Raw genomic sequence first — 24,467 nt, 5'->3', positions numbered from 1 at the left:
CAATATTAAGGCAAACAAAGGATGTCCTGGACAGCTGAGTCAGACCCACTCAAGTTTCAGCTCCAATGAAGGCCGAGCTTCGAAGAGGTTCCTCATTTTGGAGGTGGAACAATGAAGTCCTCCAAGTGGAACAATGAAGTCCTCCAAGTGAAACAATCAAGCAATCACAGTGGCTTCAGTAACTTCTCTCTCTCCTTGATCTACTTCCTTCATCTCTCCAGATAGTCTCAGCAACAGATGTCGATCTTGTCTGTCTCCGTCTGTGTCTGTGTCTGTGTCTGCGCGTCTCTGTGTCTGTCTCTCACATTTTGTATACAAAGTCAAGGCTCATGGAAGAGCTAAAACACAGAATGGATCAGAATGCGATAGAACAAAAGTAAAAGTAGAATGAGAGGGGTGACCCCAAGAGCAGCGTTGAGGGACAAAATAGAGGGAGACAGACAAATAAGAGATGTGGGGAAGAATGATGGTTAGGGCAGGATGCACAGCTTGGACAAGATGGATACAGAGGCAAACTCCCAGGAAGGAAAATTGGAGATTTGGAAAGAGGTGGGCTTCGGGGGGAGGTGGTTAACAGCAGTAGAAAGTATAATGCTTTTGGATGGGGGATGATCTGAGATGGTGGTGAGCAGCAATCCTGAAAACTGGGAGGGAAGATTGAGATTGAACAAAATATGGAAGTTCGTTTCACAAGCAGGGAAAAAAAAGATAAACGAATGAGTTCATCTCTCAAAGGCCATAACACAGCTGTTCACAGTCTTCAAGGCATCAACCCACCTGTCCGGGCCAGGTTCCACTTGCCTGGGCAAGTCTTTGTTCAGTCATACAGCCATGCCATCATCCAACAACGACTGATTCTCACCCATGGTGATTTGTTTAATTTAATTTGATGTGCTATACTCTTCACAAAACATTGGTGCTGCCAAAGCAGTTTTTTGGCAAGGGTTATACTGGCTGGTTTGCAATTGCCTTCCCAGCGTTATTTGTCGATGCTCTATTCTTTTTCAATTGCTGAGAGTCAAGCAAGGAAGCAACATGTAACATTTGCAAAAAGTTTTTGGTTTTTCAAGGATTTACAAGGAATTAAGGTGCAGGAGGAGGCCATTCGGCCCAACATGCCTGCACCACACCAATACCAGATTTAATCAATCTGTTGATACCCCTTCCCTTCATGTGCTGCCTTTTTGGCTGCTACACTTGTACTCATTTCGCCCACCTCAGAAGGATGACAGGCTGAGTCAACGCCCTGATGTTAATTCAGCTGGAAACGGGGCTTGAACTCAGGACCTTAGGATCCCAAGCCACCACCCTAACCACAAAGCCAACACCAGGTATAAATGACTCGAAGGTTCTGATGATGACAACAGGTATGACTCAAAGCCTGGTGTTGGCTTAACAGTTAAGGTGGCTAGCTTAAGTTCTAAGGGTTCTGAGTTTGAGACCCTGGTCTTCCATTGAAATAACACCAGGTGGGTTGACTCAGCCTGTCATCCTTCCAAGGTCGGCAAAATGAGCACCAGCTTACTGGGGTAAGAAACTATTCAAGTATCCAGCATCAGTGGTGACACATCCAGGACTGTTCGTACTCCTTCGCCAAATGAAACTGCCTCAGCAGGCCTATGCGCCTCACGGCGTGAACTAGTGATTATTAGCTTATCTGGAATTTATATTCCAGATAAGGTATTGTCATCACGCACTGTCTCTTTTTTCGACTTCTCTGGCCAAACCACTGGGCCGATCCAGCTTAAAGTTTGCAGCAACCTTCCTCTCCTGACTGGTAACAGGAATTTCCAAAGCTTGTTCTGGTCACATGACATTAAATCGGTCAAAATGGCTGACTTAGTAAATTTTTTCAAAAATCTTCTTCTCCAGACCCACCAGTCAGAATTCTACCAAATTTGAATTTCAACATTAAGACAGGGTCCTGATGCTAAATTACAGAGGCCATGCCGATCACATTACCAGAAGTGTGTCAAAATGGCAGTCCCGCAAATTCCTTCCAAAGTTTTCTTCTCCTGATTCACCAGTCAAAATGCCACCAAATTTGGGTTACAACATTAGGCCAGGGTAGGGATGTTAAATTGCCGGTCATTCCGATCACCTGACCGGAAGTGTGTCAAAATGGCCACCAGTCAATCTTTGTGAAAATTGCATAAATTTCTTTAAAAATCTTCTTCACCAGACCCACTAGTCAGAATTCTACCAAATTTGGGTTACAACATTAGGCCAGGGCCCAGATAAGCTTTCTGCAGGTGCAGTGGTCCTATTTATTATTATTATTATTATTTATTATGACTTAGCCAGGGTTTGAACCACCAACCTCGCAGACTCAGAGCAGACATTCTAACCATGACGCCTGCAATTATATGCTGTATTCCATTTTTACTGATTACCAACCAAATTCACATTTCTCTATCTCAACTATAATACGAGAAAACAACAGAATAATGCATGTTCCAATGTTTAACTCCCATAACAACGATAACTAGATATCTGCGATCACAAAGCGATCACAAAGCGATCACCAAGGGTAAGTCTCTTCCCCCCCCCCCCCCCGGACCAGGAGTGGGTTTGCCCACGACTTAGCCTTCACCCATGATCTAATGATGTCCGTATTTTTTTTCGCACCGGCATATGACCATGACCTTCAACATTGAGGGATAGAGTGTAAATAAAGAAAATGTGTCCCCATCTATGATCTATCCATAAAACTCAACACCATTGTAGGAAAATTATTCAAGTTATGATCAAAAAGGTTAATTAGGTCACAATGTTTTTGTTAATTAGGTCACAATCTGAAAGGCAGGTCAAGGACACTAAACAAATATCAGGTGCACAGCTTCTGTGCAGGTCTACCATAATGATGTAAGAACACCTTGGAAAGTAAAGCGGTATTTGAGATTCCGCATTGGCAAAATTGAGCAATGACAAAAAAAAAAAACGCATTTTTTTTTTCAGACCGCATTTGACGTAGACCTTGAACCCAGAGGGGTATGATGTAAAATAAGCATAAATGTGACTTAATCTGGGGTATCTGGGGAGGACAATTTTGCTCTGATCAGACAAATCTTAGTCGAGTTATGGTGAAAAATGTTTAAATGTCTAACTGGGTCATTATCTTAAAAAAATAGGTCAAAGTCAAAAAAAATTCACCCTGCATATTTTGTATTGCCATTATTGAGGCAAAATTTCATTATGAAAGTCCTCAGACATTAGCAGAAAAAAAAATGGAGAAAAACCACAATGGTAGTTTAATATTATTATAGGTGTAAGACCTTGACCTTTAACCAGGAAAGGTATGATGTAAATTGTAAATTAAGTGGAAATGTGCTTAATTGTAGGAACAAACCCAACAGCAGCAATAATACTTCTCCTATGCTATATATGGAGGTATAATTACATTATAAACCATTTAAATCAATCAAAGTCTAGGATAAAACAAAATACTGAAACTGTCATTTCAGGAACACCACATTGCCCTTCCCTTGTATCTTTCCCTCACAATTTCCTTCCCATTTCCTCTTCTCTCTACCTCTCCGAACCTCACTGTTCCCAGTATTCGTAATGTTAACTCCCATCCATAATTCTAATATATTCTATTTCACAAGTTTCTTATTTTAATCACACTTCCTCGTCCATTCCCCTTCTCCAATCTTTACAAAGTCCCTTAGTATGCTGCTTTGACAGCAATTCCTTACCTTGTAGTGAACTAAATTCCACACGTACCAAGAGTGCTTAAAAGTTGAATTTTTAAAGAGAGTAACAAACATCCCACTCACCATAAGAAAGAAGTACCATGGCTGGGGAATGCCAAACTCTCCAGGCCACACAGCCTCAATGTACCAGGCGAGCAGGCCATAAATAATGGAGTCGACAATAAGCATAAGAAGTACATGGCCCAGGGTGAAGTTATCATCTATTGAGACCGGTTCCACCAACGAGTCCCACTGAACCCCCGTTCCTGAGGGAATGGGAAGAAGGTGTTGTGAGGTTGCAAAAAAGGTCATTACAGCTACTTGCATGTTCACCAATTATTTTGCATGCTCATATTTATCATTAAACACTGCTGTTGAATGCAATAAACTCAATTAAATCAGTTATTATGTCCATCACTCTCTGTAGAGAGATACATGATGGGTGTTTTTTTTTACCTAATACACAGCATCATTTAATTTGAGTTCTCTTTCAAGGGACTTCAATGCTGCAGAAGGAGGCCATGAGGACCATTATGTAACACATTAGTACACAAACACCACACAAAACTCACTCTCACTGCAGGCAGATCGATGGTCTTTCTGTCTTCTACCATCTCCTCTCTGATCTCACCCCCCCCCCCACCACCCCTGCTCTGTCTACGATATGTCTCCACCATATTTCCGCAGGGCGCTCAAGGTCCACCAACAACCCCCTACTGGTAAAACTACCAAAATCACGAATCACTGCTCACCTTCACTCTTTCATTCCTCTTTTTTCCTGCCTTTGGAATAAACTCCCTCACTCTGTTCAATCCTATTCTTCCCTCCAGGCCTTAAAAACAGCTGTTCACCACCACCACCTCTTATCTTCCCCCATCCAAAACCCTGATCTTTTCTACCCCCGATAATCCACCGCAAACCCACCTCCTTCAAATTCCCTGCTTTCCTTCCTCAAAGTCCCTGTAATGTCCATCTTGTATTCCCCATGTTCCCCACCCAATCCCTCTCCCTTCAACAGATCTCCTAATGTCTCTGTTCTCCACTGTTTTGTCCTCTCCTCTCCCGCCCCTCTTGTCCCATGCCCCCCTTGCTGTGCGTTGTGTGTTAGCTCTCCTACAAGCCTCGGCAATGTATTAAAAAATAAATAAATAAATAAATAAATAAATAAATAAATAAAAACAAGTGATGGTGAGGGTCTGCAATCTCTGATTGCTCTTTTTCTTGTTATAGATTTGTTTTGACTTATCTTGCTGCCCACACAGATTGCTAATTTTGCACTGAAATTAGCGATTACATTGTTACTTCAAAATATATATATATATATTTTTTTTACTTCTCTTTGGTTATAAACTTCAAAGTTGCTCTATCTCCTTTGGTCACTCATACAATTAGCCACAAGCTAATTCTAGTATACATTGTTGCAACTTGGGGTGTCACAGCATAATGTCAGGCAGCAGCCAAATGATAGTATCGATGTGCTCAACTCGAAGATGATGTGCTGCATGCACACAGTTATTAAAAGTGCAACTTTCACCAGAATTACTCTTGGAGTTAACAAGATGAGATGTTACACACTTTCCTCGAAAGAAAATATACAATCTGCAGGAAATGCCTCTTCATCACAGGAACCAGCATCCCAGTGCCCACGACAGCAAGCGAGTCTAACCATCATGTGGGAAGGTCTTCCAGATAGTAAATCATTGACGAGGTAATCCACAATAACTTTTTATTCAACGACAAATAACCAAACTATCAATGGTGTTGTTAGCAGTGGTGATCTGAATGACTATAAACTCACCTTTGCCTTCAAACATGCCAATGAGCTGAGCACCGAGAGCCATTCCAACGTTGGAGAGAATGCAAGAAGCAAGTTTCTCACTGAGAGTCATGAATTTGTAGCTTGTAGTTATGAAGAAAAATGGGACGTATGACATGAAGTAGATGAAGACTCCAACCTTCGCAGCTAAATTGGCTGCGACATGCACAAAGATTTAATAACATTATCGCATAAAATATGAAAATGAAATTTCACGATTCATGATTAAAGAGAATATTGGTGTCTAATCAGGAGAAAGAGAGAAAAAAAAAGTAAAACGATAAGGCAGAGAGAACATTCAACAATTCAACAGACAGTACAAAGAGGGAGTAAATCACATACCACGGTTAAATAATGTAGTCAACATGAAGCTGAGGAAAATTGTGGCAACCAGGAAGAGCAAGAGAAACACAAAGATGAGCGTGGGATCGCTGTGGCTCAGCACCGCTCCATTCACACCTGTCTGAACGCACGTACAACTGACAATGTCTCAAGAAAGCTAAATAACACATTCTACTCCCCACTGAAAACCTTGTTGTGCTGCGTGATCACAACATCAAGTTAAATTGTGTGCAGATTATATTTCTTTATCAACACAAAACACAGAAGTAAAAAAAAGAAAATACAAGATGTATAATTCTGATAATGGCCTAATTAAGTTCCAGTAAAATATTTCCATGGCTGTCAGGGTCGAACAATGAGTTTCAAGTCAACATTCACTGAAGATAGGGAAATAATGATTTAGGTTCGATGTTAAATGAATTTTTCTTACTCTACAATCTTAACTTATGAGTAAATTGTGACCTGACCAACCTTGGCGCAAAAAAGTATGGTGATCAAGAGGACAGAAATGGTTGCGACGAGGAAGAAGTGTAGAAACCAGGCTGTCCAGTGTAGCCAGTTGCAAAGGCTCATCATCTTCATGTATTCCTGAATGCAAATCACATGACATACAGAAAAACTAGCACAGTTTCAAAATGCAGAATCTGAAATTTGCAGTGTATGACAATATCAAATGGCCTCATTAAAGACCAATCCCTCCATCCATTGGGACCATACTCTGTGCAGAGCGTTGGTGCTGCCGAAGCAGTCTCCTTGGCTAGTGGGTGCAATCCTGGACGAGTCACCATTCCAACACAGGATACCAGCATGCTGGCACTCATTTTGCCGACCTCAGGATGACAGGCAGTCAACCCCACCTGGTATTAATTCAACAGTTGAGGGTGATTTGAACTTCGGATCCGAGGATCCTGAACCATTAAGCGTTAAACACCCGTAAGACCCTTTACGACCTCAAAGACCATTTAAGACCCAGAAGACCTTTTAGGACCACAAAGACCCATGAAACCCTTTAAGAACTTCAGACCCCGAAGATCCTTAAGACTTCGAAGACCCTTTAAAAACCCTTCAAGACGCCAAAGACCCTTTGGACCCCAAAACCCCATGAGACCTTTTAAGACCATGAAGACCCTGAGGACCCTTTAGACCCCAAAGACAAATAAGACCCATTAACACCTTGAAAACCCTTAAGAATCCTAAGACCCTGAAGACCCTAAAACAGATTGAAGAGCCCTCAGACCCTTAAGCCCCCGAAGACCCTTTCAAATCTGAAAACCCCAAAGACCCTTAAGACCCCTTACACCCTTCACACAGATTAGACAGCTTGGATCCTTGACCATTTAGAGCTTTAGACCACTTGGACCTTTTTACATGCTTGAAAGTTTAGACCCTTTCTACCCCTTTGACGCTAACTATAATTGGAACGTACCCTTTAGACCACCTAGGACCTCTTAAGCACACACCACACAAACACCTATGTATAGCAATGATCTTAACTTTTTAATTTTTTTGGAGGGGTGGACTTTGGACGAAAAGACATCAGTGTGAGAGCCGCTACACGACCTGCAGGACTCCGTAATGGCTGCTATTAGGCCCCGTCTCCGCATACTCTTGTTCATTATAGTTAACTGAACTGCAAACATAATTGTTTGTATCCTGTCACACACTGAGATGTAGTTATGTTACTTTTATGCTTCGGATTTGAACACTCATTTGGTCAATTTGATAGCATTTATGGCAGATTATGATGGGGTGTTTTCACATTTGTGTATCATCAGCCACACATCAGGGGCTGCACTTTTGGCCACCAGGGGCCGCAAGCGGTTCGGGGGTTATGCTACAAAGAACAGAGATCTATAGTCTTCTTACAAAACACAGACTATACATTTTTTCAGCACGTAGTGCGCAAACTTGACCCAAACTTATGTATTATGTGCGCGTACTCTTTAATATATACCCTGTGAAAAATAATTTGTGGGAGGAGGGAGGGGAAGGGGAGTGAGTTAGGAGGGGGAAGGAGGATGTGTGAGGAGGGAGGGGAAGGGGTTGGAGTCTGGAGGGGGTGGGGTAGAGTGGAAGGTTTAAGAGGTGGTACGAGGGAGTTGAGGATATATTGTTGTTTTTCAATGTTCATGTAATGCTGATGGATGTTTCTCTATCTCTATGTGGCCCTCACTATGGGGCCTTCACTATGTCTGCTATTCTTTAATGTAAAATGACTGGAAAGACAAATTTCATGTTTTTAGATGATCAATAAAATAATTGTAATCTTAGTGCAGGTCAATATCTCGTTATACTACAAAGACATATAGAAATTCATTTTAATGAAATATTTTTGTTAACACATACCATTTAATGAAATAGATTGAAGAGGTACCTTCTGCCTTCGCTCTTTCTCCAGGACAATGCTTCCAACAATGCTTCCAACAACAAAAATGAAGCTAAGCATCACCAGGATAGGGATCTGCGTCTGGATAGTAAAGATGAAGGGGTCATCCAAGTATTCAGGAAATGGGAATCTCTGGAGCAATATGGACATTGAGGAGAGCGTGCCTGACTGGCCTGATAGGATCTTGATAACAGCTTGATCAATGACATGTTGCAGAGTGAGAAATCCCTCAGCGTAATAACCTAAGGGAGACAAACAAAATTCACAGATATTCCTGAAAGGCCACGGTCAGGCACAAAATCAAAACACCTAAAAGGGTACATGTTCAAATATATGAGAAAATGTTTCGAAGTGAATGAATGAAAAATAAAAGGATGTTCAACTGCAAATAAAGTGGAATTATTGCATTCATAATTGTGCTTCAGTACTAAAATTAAATAAACGGATTTACAAGAAAGCACAAAAAGTGATGAATAAAAACGGACACAAAAATAAATGGAAAATTCATTGATAAACCTGGTGTTGACTTAGCGGTTAGGGTGGTGGCTTGGGATCCTGGGGTCCTGGGTTCCCGTTTTTCGCTGAATTAACACCAGGGGACTCAGCCTGTCATCCTTCCGGGGTCGGCGAAATGAGTACCAGTATAGCAGCCAAAAGGTTGCACACGACGCAAAAGGGTAGTGATGGATTTATTAAATCTGGGATTGGTGTGGCGCAGGCATGATGGGCCGAATGGCCTCCTCCTGTGCATAATTTCCTTGTAAACACACAGAAGAGTTAATATCAAATAACTTTACTTACTCGTTCCCAAGCTGTTTATGCCCAAAGCTGAATGATCATCCTTCATCATAAAGCAATCAATTCTGAGTTGAATATCATACAAAGGCATGCACTGCACTGTCGTTCTGTTATTCGAAATGATATCTTATCATTAACATGAACCAAAGTTTTCTCTTCAAAATGACATTCAATAAATGGGAAAATCTAATGGAAGTCACAATTTTGCATTACATCAAAAGCAATGGCTGTTTTTAATCTCAATGTTATTACATCTTGAAGAAAACACCGAAAGCCTGATTTTGTTTTTCAGAAAAAAATAATGTCAAGGCTGATAGGGTGATAAAACGAAATGACTAGCGAGAAAAACAAGTTTCACTTGTTTCAGAAAAACAAGTACCATCTATAATCTATCGACGACACTAATAAATGCCAGTGGTGTGTGTGTGTGTGTGTGTGTGTGTGTGTGTGTGTGTGTGTGTGTGTGTGTGTGTGTGTGTCAGTGTGTGTGTGTGTGTGTGTGTGTGTGTGTGTGTGTGTGTGTGTGTGTGTGTGTGTGTGTGTGTGTGTCAGTGTGTCCTCCATAACTCCAAAACCATGAAACCTAGCAGCCTGAAACTTTGCATGTACCTGAAAGAAACTCCAAGGGAGTGCATGATTGAAAACAGGGTGTTTGGGTGAATTTAAACACCCCTTTTTAAGATGATTAATGGTAAAACCAGAAACAGGCTTACCTTTGGTCAGCATGCGTTCAGCACGCAAACCTTAGGGTCTTAATGCGCCAATTTGACTGCTCAGCTAAAAAATGCCTTGCTTTGGAACAGGTCGGTTTCTGTATGATAAAGCTTCGTACCTTCAAATCGCTGATCTTCATGCCTACAAATCGATGGATACATCGCTGATCACTGATCTTCATGCCTACAAATCGATGGATACATCGCAATGCTTGCAAATGTCCGGAGACCCCAATGTTCTTGCCTTCATTTCTTTTCCGCACATGCAATAAGCTCGAGAATCTCTTAACCTGAGCCGAATTTCAAAATTTAAACTGCTGAAATGACCTTAACATCAATCCTGACTGTGAAGAAAAAGTATTCCTTTGTCCAATGCTCATTGTTTGACATTCTAGGCATCTCCGGAGGTATTTAGTATGACCGATCGCTAATCGCTTGCCAAGCCAGCTGTTCCTTATAAACCGTTTCGTAGGAGTGCTTGCTTTGAGTGTTTAAGCCACTTGGTGAGTGGCCTCGATGCTTGGTCACGTATGAGCAGAGCACCAGTTTCGCCGGCGCACAGACCGAACTTGCACCCAGGCGTGTGGTGCGTGGCGCTGTGGTGGAGATTACACAGATGTCTCGCAAGCATGTGTTTTGGCGCCGAAGCCACGCGTGATGTGCAGTGCGGGAGTGGAGAAAGTTGAGTATGCCAGTGAGAATCCTTGCACGTGTGCGAGTGAAACAATAAGTATGTTGCTGGTGCATGTGCACGGTTAGCATTGACCACGAGGAGGTTGGAGGAACATGTATTGGGGGAGGGGGGGTGTTTTTAAGGACTGAAGGTTTTGTTTTGAATTTAAAACAGCTTCTCAAAAGTGTAGGATGTATAAATCTCATTCAGAGTCAACTGACCGAAGGGGTGCAAAGGTTGCTGCATGTGCCAACATACATGCATGCAGGCAGGCCTTTGTCAGGTTGATAGCGTGAGTTTTAAATGCTCCTGCCCAGTTTTTATAGAACCCAGTGGCTAAGAATAAAATGTTGGTGTTTAGGTATGTTTTATCGCCCTGGTATACGTTTCCTTCCCTTCCCCTCTCCTCATGCTGCCTCCCCCTCCTTTCCCTTCACACTGCCTTCCGTTCCACTCCCCTCACACTACCTTCCCTTCCACTCCCCTCACACTGCCTTCCCTTTCCTTCCCCTCACGTTAACCTCCTCCCAAACCCCTCCACCACCATACAAATCTCTGGAGGTCGGGGAGAGGAAGAGAGAGAGAGAGAGAGAGAGAGAGAGAGGGGGGGGGAAGAGAGAGAAAGAGAGAAAGAGAGAAAGAGAGAAAGAGAGAAAGAGAGAGAGGGGGAGAGAGAGAGAGGGGGGAAGAGAGAGAAAGAGAGAAAGAGAGAAAGAGAGGAAGAGAGAGAGGGGGAGAGAGAGAGAGGGGGGGGAAGAGAGAGAAAGAGAGAAAGAGAGAAAGAGAGGAAGAGAGAGGGGAGAGAGAGAGAGAGGGGGGGGAAGAGAGAGAAAGAGAGAAAGAGAGAAAGAGAGAAAGAGAGGAAGAGAGAGAGGTGGAGAGAGAGAGAGAGAGGGGGAAGAGAGAGAAAGAGAGAAAGAGAGAAAGAGAGAAAGAGAGAAAGAGATAGATATAGAGAAAGAGAGAAAGAAAGAGAGAAAGAAAGAAAGAGAGAAAGAAAGAAAGAAAGAAAGAAAGAAAGAGAGAGAAAGAGAGAGAAAGAGAGAGAAAGAAAGAGAAAGAAAGAGAGAGAGAGAGAGAGAGAGAGAGAGAGAGAGAGAGAAAGAAAGAAAGAAAGAAAGAAAGAAAGAAAGAAAGAAAGAAAGAAAGAAAGAGAGAGAGAGAGAGAGAGAGAGAGAGAGAGAGATAGAGATAGAGATAGAGATAGAGATAGAGATAGAGATAGAGAGAGAGAGAGAGAGAGAGAGAGAGAGAGAGAGAGAGAGAGAGAGACAGACTTTTGTATCTTTTAATTATAAAAATAGAAAAGAAATCCCCAAATGAGAGTTACATTTTCATATCAGAGAAAGAAGGAAAACCAAGAAACAATTTCTGAAGAAAGGAAGGGATGAATCAGGTGGATTACATACAAAACATTTCAGAAAAGGATAAACATTCCTCTCGGACTTTGCAAATAACTTCTTTTATACACCATTTTGATTCGAATTGTGGTAATCTTCCAGTTACTGAAAAGAAAGGAAAATCCAATTTAACACGACTTATTACAAGGTTTTGGAACAAAAACAAAGCATCTTCATCATTTACTCCAACACCATCAAGTTTTCTTTTCCTTGACTTGTATACTGCCATCTTTGCCTGAGCAAGCAGGAAATTGGCTAACACAGCATTGGAATTTTTGTGTGGGATATCCATTCCATAGATGAACACACAAGTGTTAAAAATCAAACCAAACCTCACAAAACAATTCCAAAGTAAAATAAATAAAGGTGCCAACCGTTGGCATTCAACATAGATGTGAAAAAGGTTTTCAGATTTCTTACAAAAAGGACATTAATCTACAAGCAGATTTGAAAAATGGTGTAACAAGTGATTAGAAGGAAGGATCCAGTGTACTAGTCTCCATTGGAGGTCACCATGTCATGGTGGTACAGGAGGGTGATGAAAACCTTTCCAGTGAGGAAAATAAGGGGGAGAACAAAGTAAGAAGTCTCTCCATCGAACCTTCTGCTGTGTTATTTGCTGTTGCGAAAGAAATTTTACACAACCCAAATAAAGGTCATTTTGTTTGGGAAGGCCATTGAAGCCGACGATAAAAGGGGGACAAGGAAGAGGGCTGGCAAGAGAAAAAGCACATACGAGTTCAGGAAAGGTAGAGAGAGAAGGTATTTGATGTGCATTTTGTTCATTGCTTTGGTGGTCTTGCTCCCAAGCAGGTGCGAGCTGTGTGTATGTCCAAAGCACACTACATAATATGCGTGCCACGATTCGAGAGGATCGCACTCCGACCAGGCTTGCCAATGCATCAGATCCGATCCAGCTACCGTTTGGGCTGACAAGATCTCCGACAGATTTAACGCCCTTGTCGGTAAAGCGTTGAATAAAACACCTATCAGCAGGCTTATCATGGAAAAGGGAGTTGCAGAACAAAAGGTTCTTCCAGAAACATCTGTTTTGTGTAAGAATGTGTAGCTCTTGTTATTGTCAGAGCTTGCCACGCATTTAGTATGCTCTGATAGAAACCAGAGAGGGGGGGGATGTGTCAATTTTGGAAAGGACCATCAGGAAAAGAGAGTGGTCATAGCCTAGCCTCCCAGCCTGTTGCAAAAGGTGACGAGCGACGTTGACCCATGGTGGAGAGGGTCGCATGTATAGCATGCGAAGAGCAAATGAGAGTCGAAAGGCCATAAGCCGGCTCTTTATGTCAACCAGGCATTGTCCTCCATCGGTCAGTGGTAAGCTGAGGACCCCAGGTCGCAGCCAGTGTTTTCCGTCCCAGAAAAAGGACACGAAGCACTTCTGGAGCTGTTGAAGCAACGCCGCTGGAGGATGCAGCACGAAGAACCTGTGCCATAAGGTGGAGGCCACCAGTGTGTTGATGACCAAGACCCTTCCACGATATGACAGTTGTGTGATCAGACCTTTCCATTTTTGCAGTTTACCCTCAACAAACTCAAGCAGACAAGCCCAATTTTTTGCTAATTTGGTATTATTACCTAAGAACACTCCAAGGTATTTCACACCATCATTGGCCCATGACAGTGGAGCATAAAGTCTTGGCGCCAAGTAGCACAACGGACCGAGCCAAAGGGCGCTCGTTTTGTTCCAATTTACTTTGGCTGAAGAAGCCTTTTCAAATAAGGACAAACAATAACGAACGATGTTAACGTCATTGATATCTTGTACGAATACACACACGTCATCAGCGTAAGCCTTGATCGGCCGTTCAAGCTGGGACAAACTAACCCGTTAGTCTACAGCACAAATAAACCAGTAGGGGTTCGATGGAGAGAGCATAAAGCAACCCGGAAAGAGGGAAACCTTGTCTAATTCCCTTGTTAATAGACAAAGGTGCAACAAGTTCATTGTTTCTCTTAAGCACACTATAAATATTATTGTATAGTATTTTAATATAAGAGATGAAGGTTGAACCAAGCCCAAACCGCTCAAGTACTTCAAAAAGGTACCGATGGTCAACATGGTCAAAGGCTTTCTACTGATCAAGGAGAAGAAGTCCTAAATCTTTCGGGCTTTCCTTGCACAGTTCAATGATGTCTCTCACAAGGGAGATGTTGTCATAGATGGAACGTTTTGGGACACAGTAACATTGGTCTTCTTTCAACAACGAGGATAAATAAGGAGTAAGTCGCGATGCCAGGGCTTTTGAAAATATCTTATAGTCCGTACATAACAGGGAGATAGGACGCCAATTTTCAATACTCAGCATGTCTCCCTTTTTGGGGATGAGGGTAAGAAGAGCTCGTCGGCAACTCTGAGGTTGCTCTCCAAGCTGGCAGCTTGCGTTCAAGGTGTTAATGAGTTCTGGACCCAATAAGTGCCAAAACTTCTTGTAAAATTCAGTTGTAAGTCCATCCAATCCAGGTGCTTTCCCAATGGCAAGGCCGTGCAGGGCAGTGCCAAGTTCATCTAAGGTGATGGGTCTTTCCAGTTGGGAACGCCCATCTTCACACAACACTGGCAGGCCTACGGAGATCGAGGCGACACTGACAGGATTTATTTGTTCCATTAAATATATTTTCGAAAAGTATTCCTTCACGAAAAGTTTGATTTCTGATTGTGTAAAGGTAATGGATGAACCTGCTAATCGCAGCTGAGAAAGCTCTTACTGGGAAGACGTTTCTCTAAGGAAAAGAAGTACTTGGTTGGTACGTCTGCCTCATTCGAACTAAGGCACCACATGCATTCCTCTCGGTTATGTCCTTTAATAAGGACTGTTTCTCAGTTAAGGTTTTTTGTATGTTCCTATTATTTTGTCCGATGACCCGTCGGAGTTGTAAAATCTCTAACTGTAATATTTTCTTCACTTCATGGTCAGCCCTTGTTGAGAAAAACTGATACTGTTGACAGAACCCTTTAATTTGGGTTTTTACTAAATCCCACCATATCAACATGTTAACAGAACAGCTTAGCTTCTGTTCTAGGAGAGCCGTCCAGAAGGATTCAAAGGCCTGAATGAAGTTGAGGTTTTCTAGTAAACTGTTATTGAATTTCCAGTGAGAGCTCCCTGGATATGGTTTAGAGAGTTGAATAAAGACTCGAGCTCGGGAATGGTCGGAGAAACCAGAAGGCACAATATCGGATTTATAATCTCTCTATATAATACAGCAATCTCTGTGTGTGTGTCTGTCTGTCTGCGACCGCCGTTTCTCGACAACCGCCGGTCCGGTCTGATTGAAACTTGCCAGGAATATTGCCGGGGACCCGCAGATGTGCCTTTTCGAGGTTTGATGTCAATCGGACGAGCGGTTCCCAAGTTACGGCCATTTTATTGTTTTTTTCAGTGTTGAAAAGGTGTATATATGGCAGCTGAAGTGTCGTTCCACCTTATGCCATTTTCCTCAGAATAATAACAGCATATTAATAATAATAATAATAATAATAATAATAATAGCACAATAATTGGCAGTACACAATAATTGAATGAAAAGAATAACGTGATACAATGACCAATGTCTGTCAACCAATAACGACCGAAATATTGTCTGTCAATCAGACAGGACATGGTGCTATGACATCACGAATGACGTCACAATGCTTCATCTTTGGATTGAAACTTGCCAGGAATATTGCTGGGGACCCGCGGATGTGCCTTTTCAAGGTTTGATATTAATCGGATAAGCAGTTCCCAAGTTCCGGCCATTTATCTGTCGACCAATGACAAGACACGGTGCTATGACATCACAATTAATGTTTATTTATTTATTTATTTATTTTTTGCACGATTGACAGTCCGATCTGATTGAAACTTGCCAGGAATATTGCCAGGGACCCGCGGATGTGCCTTTTCGAGGTGTGATATTAATCGGACGAGCAGTTCCCAAGTTACGGCCATTTATCTGTCGACCAATATCTGCGAGAGAGGGGGACATGAGAGAGAGGAGGGGGGAGAGAGAGGAAGGGTGAGACTAGGGGGGAGAGAGGAGGGCAAGAGAGAGCGAGAGAGGGGGACGGGAGAGGGGGTGGGAGTGGGGGCGAGAGAGGAGGGGCGAGAGAGGAGGGGGAGAGAGGAGGGGTAGAGAGGAGGGGGAAGAGAGGAGGGGGAGAGAGGAGGTGAGCGAGAGGGGGAGAGAGAGGGGGAGAGAGAGGGGGAGAGAGAGGGGGAGAGAGGGGGGAGAGAGGGGGAGAGAGAGGGGGAGAGAGAGGGGGAGAGAGGGGGAGAGAGAGGGGGGAGAGAGGGGGAGAGATAGGGGGGAGACAGAGAGGGGGAGACAGAGAGGGGGGAGAGGAGGGGTGAGAGGAGGGGGAAGAGAGGAGGGGGAAGAGAGGAGGGGGTAGAGAGGAGGGGGAAGAGAGGAGGGGGAAGAGAGGAGGGGGTAGAGAGGAGGGGGAAGAGAGGAGGGGGAGAGAGGAGGGGGAGAGAGGAGGGGGGAGAGAGGAGGAGCGAGACTTGGGTGAGAGAGAGGGGGAGAGAGAGAGGGGGTGAGAGAGAGAGGGGGAGATAGAAGGGGGAGAGAGAGGGGGAGAGAGAGGGGGAGAGAGAGGGGGAGAGAGAGGGGGAGAGAGGGGGGAGAGAAGGGGGAGAGAAGGGGGAGAGAAGGGGGAGAGAAGGGGGGAGAGAGGGGGAGAGAGAGGGGGAGAGAGAGGGGGGAGAGAGAGGGGGAGAGAGAGGGGGAGAGAGAGGGGGAGAGAGAGGGGGAGAGAGAGGGGGAGAGAGAGGGGGAGAGAGAGGGAGAGAGAAAGGGGGAGAGAGAGGGGGAGAGAGAGGGGGGAGAGAGAGGGGGAGAGAGAGGGGAGAGAGAGGGGGAGAGAGAGGGAGAGGGGGAGAGGGGGAGAGAGGGGGAGAGGGGGAGAGAGGAGGGGGGAGAGGGAGGGGGAGAGGGAGGGGGAGAGGGAGGGGGAGAGAGAGGGGGGAGAGAGGGGGAGAGAGGGGGAGAGAGGAGGGGAGAGAGAGGGAGCATCACAATTCAAGAGAGGGGAGAGAGGAGGGGCAAGAGAGGGGGTGAGAGTGGGGGCGAGTGAGGGGTGAGAGAGAAGGGGGAGAGAGGAGGGGGAGAGAGGAGGGGGAGAGAGAGGAGGGGAGAGAGAGGAGGGGGGAGAGAGGAGGGGTGAGACTAGGGGGGAGCAAGGGGGGGCGAGAGAGAGGGGCGTCACAATTCTTCTTCATTTGATATGACGTCACAATTGATGCTGGGCACCTGAGTATGTTTCCCAGGTGCTTCCCAAGTTATGGCCATTTATAATACAGTTGGTCCAATCTCATTGAAATAATGCCCCAATCCAGTCGTCGTTTACGCTCCTACGGGCCCGTACTAGTAAATGAGAATTTACATAGATGCGATGAAGCCTCGCAAGTGAGATGTGGTTGTTTAAACAACGACACCATGTATAAGACCGATCAGAAGGGTGCTGCATGCGCCAAATATCATGAAGATTATATTTCGCAATGATGTTTGCAAAATGTTTTGCGGTACATGGTTGGGGTTCCGGTCCATTCCGGTCAAATGAAGCATTAACAGTACAGTTCAAATCGCCACCAATAATTAGACAAGTCTGCAAATCCAGTGTTTGCAGGAATTTTCTCAGTTCAGCAAAAAGGAGATCCGCTCATCATTTTTGCTTGGAGCGTACACATTGAGAATTGTGAACTTGACCTGATTGATAGAGAAGGTCACGGAGGCAAGGTGTCCATCAATAATACTCATAAATTTAAGGCAGGACAGATGGAAATGTTTCCCCAAGACAAACATGATGCCTGGCTTCGATGAAGAGTTGTTACAGAAGAAACATTCCTTGTCCATAAATAGTCGCCACCGAGCCTGAACAGATCGGACAGCATGGGTCTCTTGTAACAAAGCTATGTCGAGACCGTTGACCTCTACCAACCGTTTAATTTGGATCTTGCGGAGCAGACTCCCACCACCATTAACATTTATTGTTCCAATCTTGAAACTGGCAATGAGGAAAATAATAGCTTCTCAGAATAAGATCAGAAGTGAGATAATTGATTAGGATCCCTTTTCACCTTGGAGATCAATTTTTTAAGCGGTGACAGTGTGTCTGGTGGAAAACAAATAAGTCAGGCTTTCGTACGATAGCCTGAGCACACTCAACGAAGGACGGTGGATCTGGAAAGTATTCAGTCAGGTTGATATTGCATTTCCTGTATGTATTTTGTAAGAAGTCTTATTTGTTGAGGGGGGGGGGGGTAGGACTTTGACTGGTCGGCTTCTCCACCGTTTCCACCTGACTGTTCCTGTTTGCTTCCTCCAGGTCAGATTCGTCAGAGTCGGGTTTAGTTTACGAGTCACACAAACTTGTACTGTCCTGTATATCGATACTGTCGTCAGTATTGATACACAGATCTGTACTGGTTACCAGGTCTATGTGCTCTTCCATTGTGGGAACACCTCCTGGTGAAGTAATGGAGATAATCGGGGAGTTGATGAAACAGAAACACCATCAGCGGATGTAACGATATCGCTTCCCTCGACCGTAACGGTGTTATTGACCTCCAACGGCGTGGAGGTGTACAGTACTTTGGGGGTCTCTCGTAAAACATCCATTTTAACATTTCCAGCGTTTCCAGCTTCACCGCGTGATGAGATGGGAGCAGTGACAGGGTCAACATTTGTTTCACTATTTCCCGCTGACAAGGATTCAAGGTTAACATTTACCAAAGTGACAGCAGGTTCATCACTAGTGGTCTGTGTATCACCGTCAATGGACTTTCCAATAGGAGAGTTTTTAACGAGTGAAACAGTTTTCTTCACTGAAATAACAGGTAAAGTGGTCTCTGTAAGGGAGACGTCTCTGTCCTCACCGGCAAGTAGGGTAAACTTGTTGGTCGAAGGTACCGGGTCCATTCTGGGTCCATTCCGGGTCCATTCTGGGTAAGCATTGTAGAGTGACGTCAGTCACAACTGCAGGAACATTACCAACAGATTCCTCGTTTGTAAAAGCTCCTTTCTTCTGGGTTAAACGACCATCAGGTAAGGTAAAGTCTTTCTCTTTCTTGATGAAACGATGGTGAAACCATCCCAAACATTCGTTTTGCTGTTTGGAATATCAGGTTGGGAGGACTGGGCATTATTACCGGACATGGGATTCGCTTCCTTCACGGTCGAGGAAGAAGAAGAAGACGTATTCTTGTTGACGAGGTTTGTTTCATCGTTCGACGAGGTCGCCTTTGGGCAGGATATTTTCAAGTGTCCGAAATTACCGCATTCGAAACATTTCAGGGTGTCAGTGGTTACGTAGACTTGGTTATCATGATTATCAATTTTGAGTTTTAAAACGATGTTCAAGGTTCTTTCAGTGTTAGAGGGAGGAAGTACCACATGAGCTTGTCTCCGAAAAGACATCACAAGCTTCGTCCGATCGTCCTGGCGACATAAAGGTAACAATGGTGATCTGAGAAACCACAGAACCATAACGAGATAATTTGGAGATCAGCGTCTGATTTTTCAGGAAAGGAGGATCGTTCGAGATAATGACCTTCACGGCAGGCCCGTAGCCAGGGCTCAGTATTAAGGGGGGCATATGAACTGGATGGGGGGGGGCACAATTATTAAATTTAATATTTTTGATAACCCGGTATATTATTGTATTCATGCAGCATTGACACATCTATACTGAGGTTGCCGTCGCATACTAAACAAATTGGTCTCAGCTAGATTTAATATGTTCCGATGTTTTTGGCCTAAAATTATTCGAATGCAGGAGAGCCGCAACAAACTGGCACATTCACAATGCAGATATTCAATGATTAGACAATTGGCACCAATTCAGGTGCACTTATACAAGGTGTTGTGAAGAATTGGCATTAGAAAATTAATATACCAGAGATACAATGATTAAACGGGGGAGGTTGGCACCAGAATCGGTGCACTGAAATAAGATACAGGAGGCTATGACCTGCGATCATCACGTTAAACTATCAACAGCAAATATGACCAGCCTGAAGATACCACTAGGTCTGTATTTAAAGCAGTCAATTACACAGAGGTAAGGTTATGCACAAAGCACTAAATATGGGATATGCAAAGCACCAAACACAACATTTAACTTAAACATCAGAAGTACAAAGCAGCCGACCACGGCGGATGCTGACCACAACCACACTGCAACCACAACCACACACGCATCACCAGCAGTCACACACACAATCTGAACTCCTCATATAGTTTTTATACCACTGTACTCGCTGTCAGAAGAGCTGCAGGCGACGTGTCTCGGTGTGGAATCTTCTGAGGACCTTCTCCTTCCATTCATTCAGGCATTTACGTGTGAGGTCTCTCTCGAAGGCCAGCCGTACCAGTTGTGCCTTGCGTGCATGGCGCATGGACCGATGGTCAGTGAAGACATTCCTCAATGTTGAGAATGAGTTTTCACACATGGCAGTGGACGCACCAAATGTTAGTCCAAGTCTCATAGCAGTCACTACACTTCGCATGGCTTCCAGCGTTTTGTGGTATGTTGAGAGGAGTTTTTGTGTTGTCCATCTCTCGTTTGGCTGCTTTTCTGTCTGTGAGCGAATAAACTGCTTTGCAACCACACACTCTGTTTCACTGATGGTTGACTTTGTTTATGTCATGATGTGCTGGAGCAAGTGGGGATCCAAAAACGTGCCATTTTCAGGATTCAAGGCAGCGAGTGAACGGGCAAGTTGTGTGTTACGCTCACTGAAGCGCTGAGCGATCTCGCCAAGCACAGTGTCAACTGCGCTGTAAAAACCCTCTGCAGTTCCATCTTGTCATTGTCGTTGTTTTGTCCTGTAGTCTCCAAAACTACAAACTGTTCCAAATTCTTATGCATCTCCGTTTTGGTGGTGCAGGTGTAGAAGTGTGAGCATCGTTGGCCTTGTTCCACAGATCAATGAACTCATCCTCAGAGCGGAGTTTCTTCACGCACTCTGTAGCACTCGCCACCAGTTCCAACCCCGTTAGCAAGTCCATGTCCTCTGCCTGCAAGAGTCTGTTAGGGCCATCTAACAACATCAGCAGTTTTTGTACAAAGATAGCAGTGAACATGAAGGCAGGCCCAGAGACTTCCTGCAAAAGCCCAATAGCCTCCATCCTCATCTCTGCACCGAAGGCGCGCTCTGCATCAATCTCCGACAGTCAGGATGTGATACCCTTAAAAGATCCTATGATCACAGACACGGTGGCTAAATGTCCTGTCCACCTTTGATCAAGAAGCCGTTTTAACCGCTCACCTTTATACTGTGCAGCAACAGTGGGCTTTCTGAAGAATTTGTACAGGCAACAACAAACCTCGAGGAAATCAGTGACAGCTTTCTCTGCTGCCAGTGCGTGGATAACTACCAGATGGAGTTGGCGATTTAAGCAGTGCACATAGGGGATTTCTCTTTCCAATATCTCTTGCAACAACTTTTGCACCCCACCGTGCTTCCCAGCCATTACCGAAGCCCCGTCGTACACCTGACTTAATATTTTTGACGTGTCAAGTCCTGTTTTTGTCAGCTCTGCAATTATTAGGTCTGTCAATGTTTTTGCATCTCCAGCGTCGGCTGTAGCTATTGTGAGTAGACGCTCTGTTGCTTCATTTGATGCCGATACAAAGCGAATGACGATTGATATGTTCTCACATTTAGTGGGGTCCCTCGTCCCATCCACCTTGATGGTAAACCACGATGTGCCTACTTCTTCCACGGTGACATCCGTCACAACATTACTCAATGTGCAGATCAGTTCATTCTGCATTTCCGGACAAGTATAGCTTGCGTTTCGTGGGATATGCTTTATTATTTCGGCGAGCTCGGTGTCTTTTTTGAGTTTGTAGTTTAAAAGCGAGAGGAAGAGCCCACTGTGCCCGTCTGACATATCTTCAAAATTATCAAGGCTCCCTCTAAAAGGTATCTCATTTTCGGCGAGAAATCCCACAACATCTATAAAGAGCAGACACATAGTACCGGTTTCTATTTAGCTGGTCAGCATTGAGGAGTGTGGAAATCTCCTCACCACAATCGATGCGCCTCTCATTCTCCTTCCACCTCAAAACACAAGTTAAATGTTCCTTTGAAGTTGCGTTTGTGAAACCCCCTGCCTTTCTCAACGGCATGTTTCCAATTCCGGTAGCCTCGCACTGTGAACGTAGAGTCCACTGGGCCACGTGCGGTGTTAAACTTCCTGCATGGATAGCAGAATGCTGTATCTGTCTGCACACTGTATTCCAGCCATTCATTAGTCTGGTACCACGAGGACACAAACGAGCGACTCTTGTTCTGCAACAGATGGCCGGGGTACCGCTGTAGAACAACTTGATTCGGTCTCTTACTTCCAAGATCATCGGGAAGCGGCTTGACAGTCACACCCGGTCCTGAGGCCGCCGCCGAGCGTGGCAACTCGGCTGCCTGCGCTGGGGCTCCAGCTGCAGGGCTAACGTTGCTGGCTTGGCCAGGTTGGCCAGCTTCTGTCGGTATTTCATCGACATGATAGTCTTTTCCTCCTCCTCCTCCTCCTCCTCCCACAACATGTCTTTCATCATCTTCTTCATTTTCGTCGGTTGAATTTTTTCCTTTTCTGAGCCATTTTCGTATATCCATCATCCCCGTCTTTTTCTCCTGCTGCGAGCTCGTGCTCCGTGATTCGACCCTCGTGACTCGCGTCACTTATCTCACGACTCGCCAGATTTGACGGTTGACAGTTTTATTTATTAAATGATCCATCCATCAAAAACAGGTTTTATCTGCATAATTTCAAATGTAAGCACGATTGCAAACACACATATTTTTAATTTTTATTATAAAATTACTTTTGTAAGATGGAGGGTTCATGGGTTGTGAAGGTCACATGGTGCACATGAACTTCATCTTTAATTATGTAAATTTATGTCTTTTCCTTCATCATATTATCATATTAAGACTGTATTACATTTATACCTAACTTACAACCAATCAGGTAACCTGCTCAATAGGGTCTCCATATCGAATACGCTGATTGGCTATTCCTTAAAACTAAATGATCCACAATATAGATATAACCACCCACAACATCGACATTCGACACGAGGTCTTGGCTGCTGGTGTTGGTGCTTGCGTTCTTATCTTTTATCTTGAGGTCTTGGACTGTATTGTCTTGCCAATTGCTTTTCGAGATTTGCTGGGAAGCGCACACTTATCTCTTGACTGTTATTCAAAGAAGGATATTATTAAAGAACAGTTTATCCAAGAAGGCCTTATTATTCACCACGTTGAACATCTGGAATAAGGGTTTTAGTTCACACAGGTGAACTCTTAAACAGCAAGTTCACAGTGGGCGCTCGTCCTTAAACACTAAGTTGTTCACAGGGTGCAACAAGGCATAAATGGGTGTCGTACAAGTGGGCGAGGGGGGGCACCAGATGTGCCATGGGGGGCACACACACACACACAAGCACACATGGGGGGGCATTGCACCCAAATGCCCCCCCTCGCGACGGGCCTGCTTCATGGCCGGTGTGTCCAGAGGGGAGACGAGCACGAAATGTCTGTCGTCTGTTGATAGTCCGGTCGATACGATTTCGTGAACCGGTTCTGTCTCAGACACGAAGATAACCACACGATTGTTCATTCGTGAGGCTGCACGAACTTTGTCAGTACCGACCATGTTTCCCGTAGCGATAACGAGATCCTCGATGCTGACGTCATCGAGCGGGACACAGACGACGCCATGTTTTCTTGTTAATGCTTCAAATGCCGAATAACGGGAATACGAAGTCATGTTTAGAAGGGGGAGGAGCGGTGATTGCTCTCGTGCAGTAATTAAATACGAGCCGAGACAGGTTTCCAAAGGAAATAAACACAGCTACAGTGAGGAACAAAACGATCAGTTGAAGGGCCAGGATGGGCCGCCAACTAAAAGCTATCCACAAGAAGCTGTGGGCTCTTTCTCTTTCTCTATCTCGAGGAAAAGGTAGGCGAGGAGAAAACAGGGGGATGGGGAGGGGAAGAGATGAACCGAAGGCCAAACCATGAAATGTTAGCTCTCATACGAGCCTCGACCAAGGTATACAAAAAAAAGAAAAACAAGGACAGATGGTAGGGTGGGGTGGGGTAGGGTGACGACGGCGCGAAGGAAGAGGGGAGTGAAGAGGGGAAGGAAGAGGGGAGTGAAGAGGGGAGGGGAGTGAAGAGGGGAGGGAAGAGGGGAGGGTGGGAGCACAAATAACGATGCGTAGAAGGAATCAAAGGAAGGGAGGTGAAAAACGATGCGAAAGGGGATAGAAAGGCAAAAAAAAACAGGGCAGATCACAGCTCACCAAGACCACACAGCCGCCATGACACTCCACTCGACTCACCAACAGCCAGCAGGGGGGGAGGGAGAGAGAAAGAGAGAAAGGAGAGAGAAAGAGAGAAAGGAGAGAGAAAGAGAGAAAGGAGAGAGAAAGAGAGAAAGGAGAGAGAAAGGAGAGAGAAAGAGAGAAAGGAGAGAGAAAGAGAGAAAGGAGAGAGAAAGAGAGAAAGGAGAGAGAAAGAGAGAAAGGAGAGAGAAAGAGAGAAAGGAGAGAGAAAGAAGAGAGAAAGAGAGAAAGGAGAGAGAAAGAGAGAAAGGAGAGAGAAAGAGAGAAATGAGAGAGAAAGAGAGAA

At 44.5% G+C, this 24,467-nt stretch overlaps 1 protein-coding gene and 1 long non-coding RNA gene across 7 annotated transcripts in view; one reads left to right on the top strand and one right to left on the bottom strand.

The window, feature by feature from the left end:
* LOC147021942 (phospholipid-transporting ATPase ABCA3-like) overlaps positions 1–24,467 on the bottom strand; it is a 197,600-nt gene that overhangs the window by 149,772 nt on the left and 23,361 nt on the right. For all 6 annotated transcript variants that reach the window (XR_015060999.1, XR_015061000.1, XM_085892392.1 and 3 more), the window contains 5 exons: positions 8,228–8,481; positions 6,325–6,441; positions 5,854–5,974; positions 5,494–5,667; positions 3,780–3,961 (listed from right to left, as the gene is read on the bottom strand). Coding sequence is in view for 4 of the 6 variants with exons in the window: in XM_085892392.1 (XP_085748518.1) it covers positions 3,780–3,961; positions 5,494–5,667; positions 5,854–5,974; positions 6,325–6,441; positions 8,228–8,481 (848 nt within the window). In the remaining 2 variants the exon portion in view is untranslated. The remainder of the gene's footprint in view (positions 1–3,779; positions 3,962–5,493; positions 5,668–5,853; positions 5,975–6,324; positions 6,442–8,227; positions 8,482–24,467) is intronic.
* The window catches only part of LOC147021941 (uncharacterized), a 72,090-nt gene continuing 66,834 nt past the window's right edge, over positions 19,212–24,467 (top strand). The window contains exon 1 of the long non-coding RNA XR_015061002.1: positions 19,212–19,277. This is a non-coding gene — a long non-coding RNA (uncharacterized LOC147021941). The remainder of the gene's footprint in view (positions 19,278–24,467) is intronic.

This window comes from Eptatretus burgeri, chromosome 8 (assembly GCF_056783735.1).
Source record: "Eptatretus burgeri isolate ZD-2024b chromosome 8, Ebu_testis_v1, whole genome shotgun sequence".
NCBI classification, from domain to species: Eukaryota; Metazoa; Chordata; class Myxini; order Myxiniformes; family Myxinidae; genus Eptatretus; species Eptatretus burgeri.
This window is presented reverse-complemented; position numbering and strand designations above follow the sequence as displayed.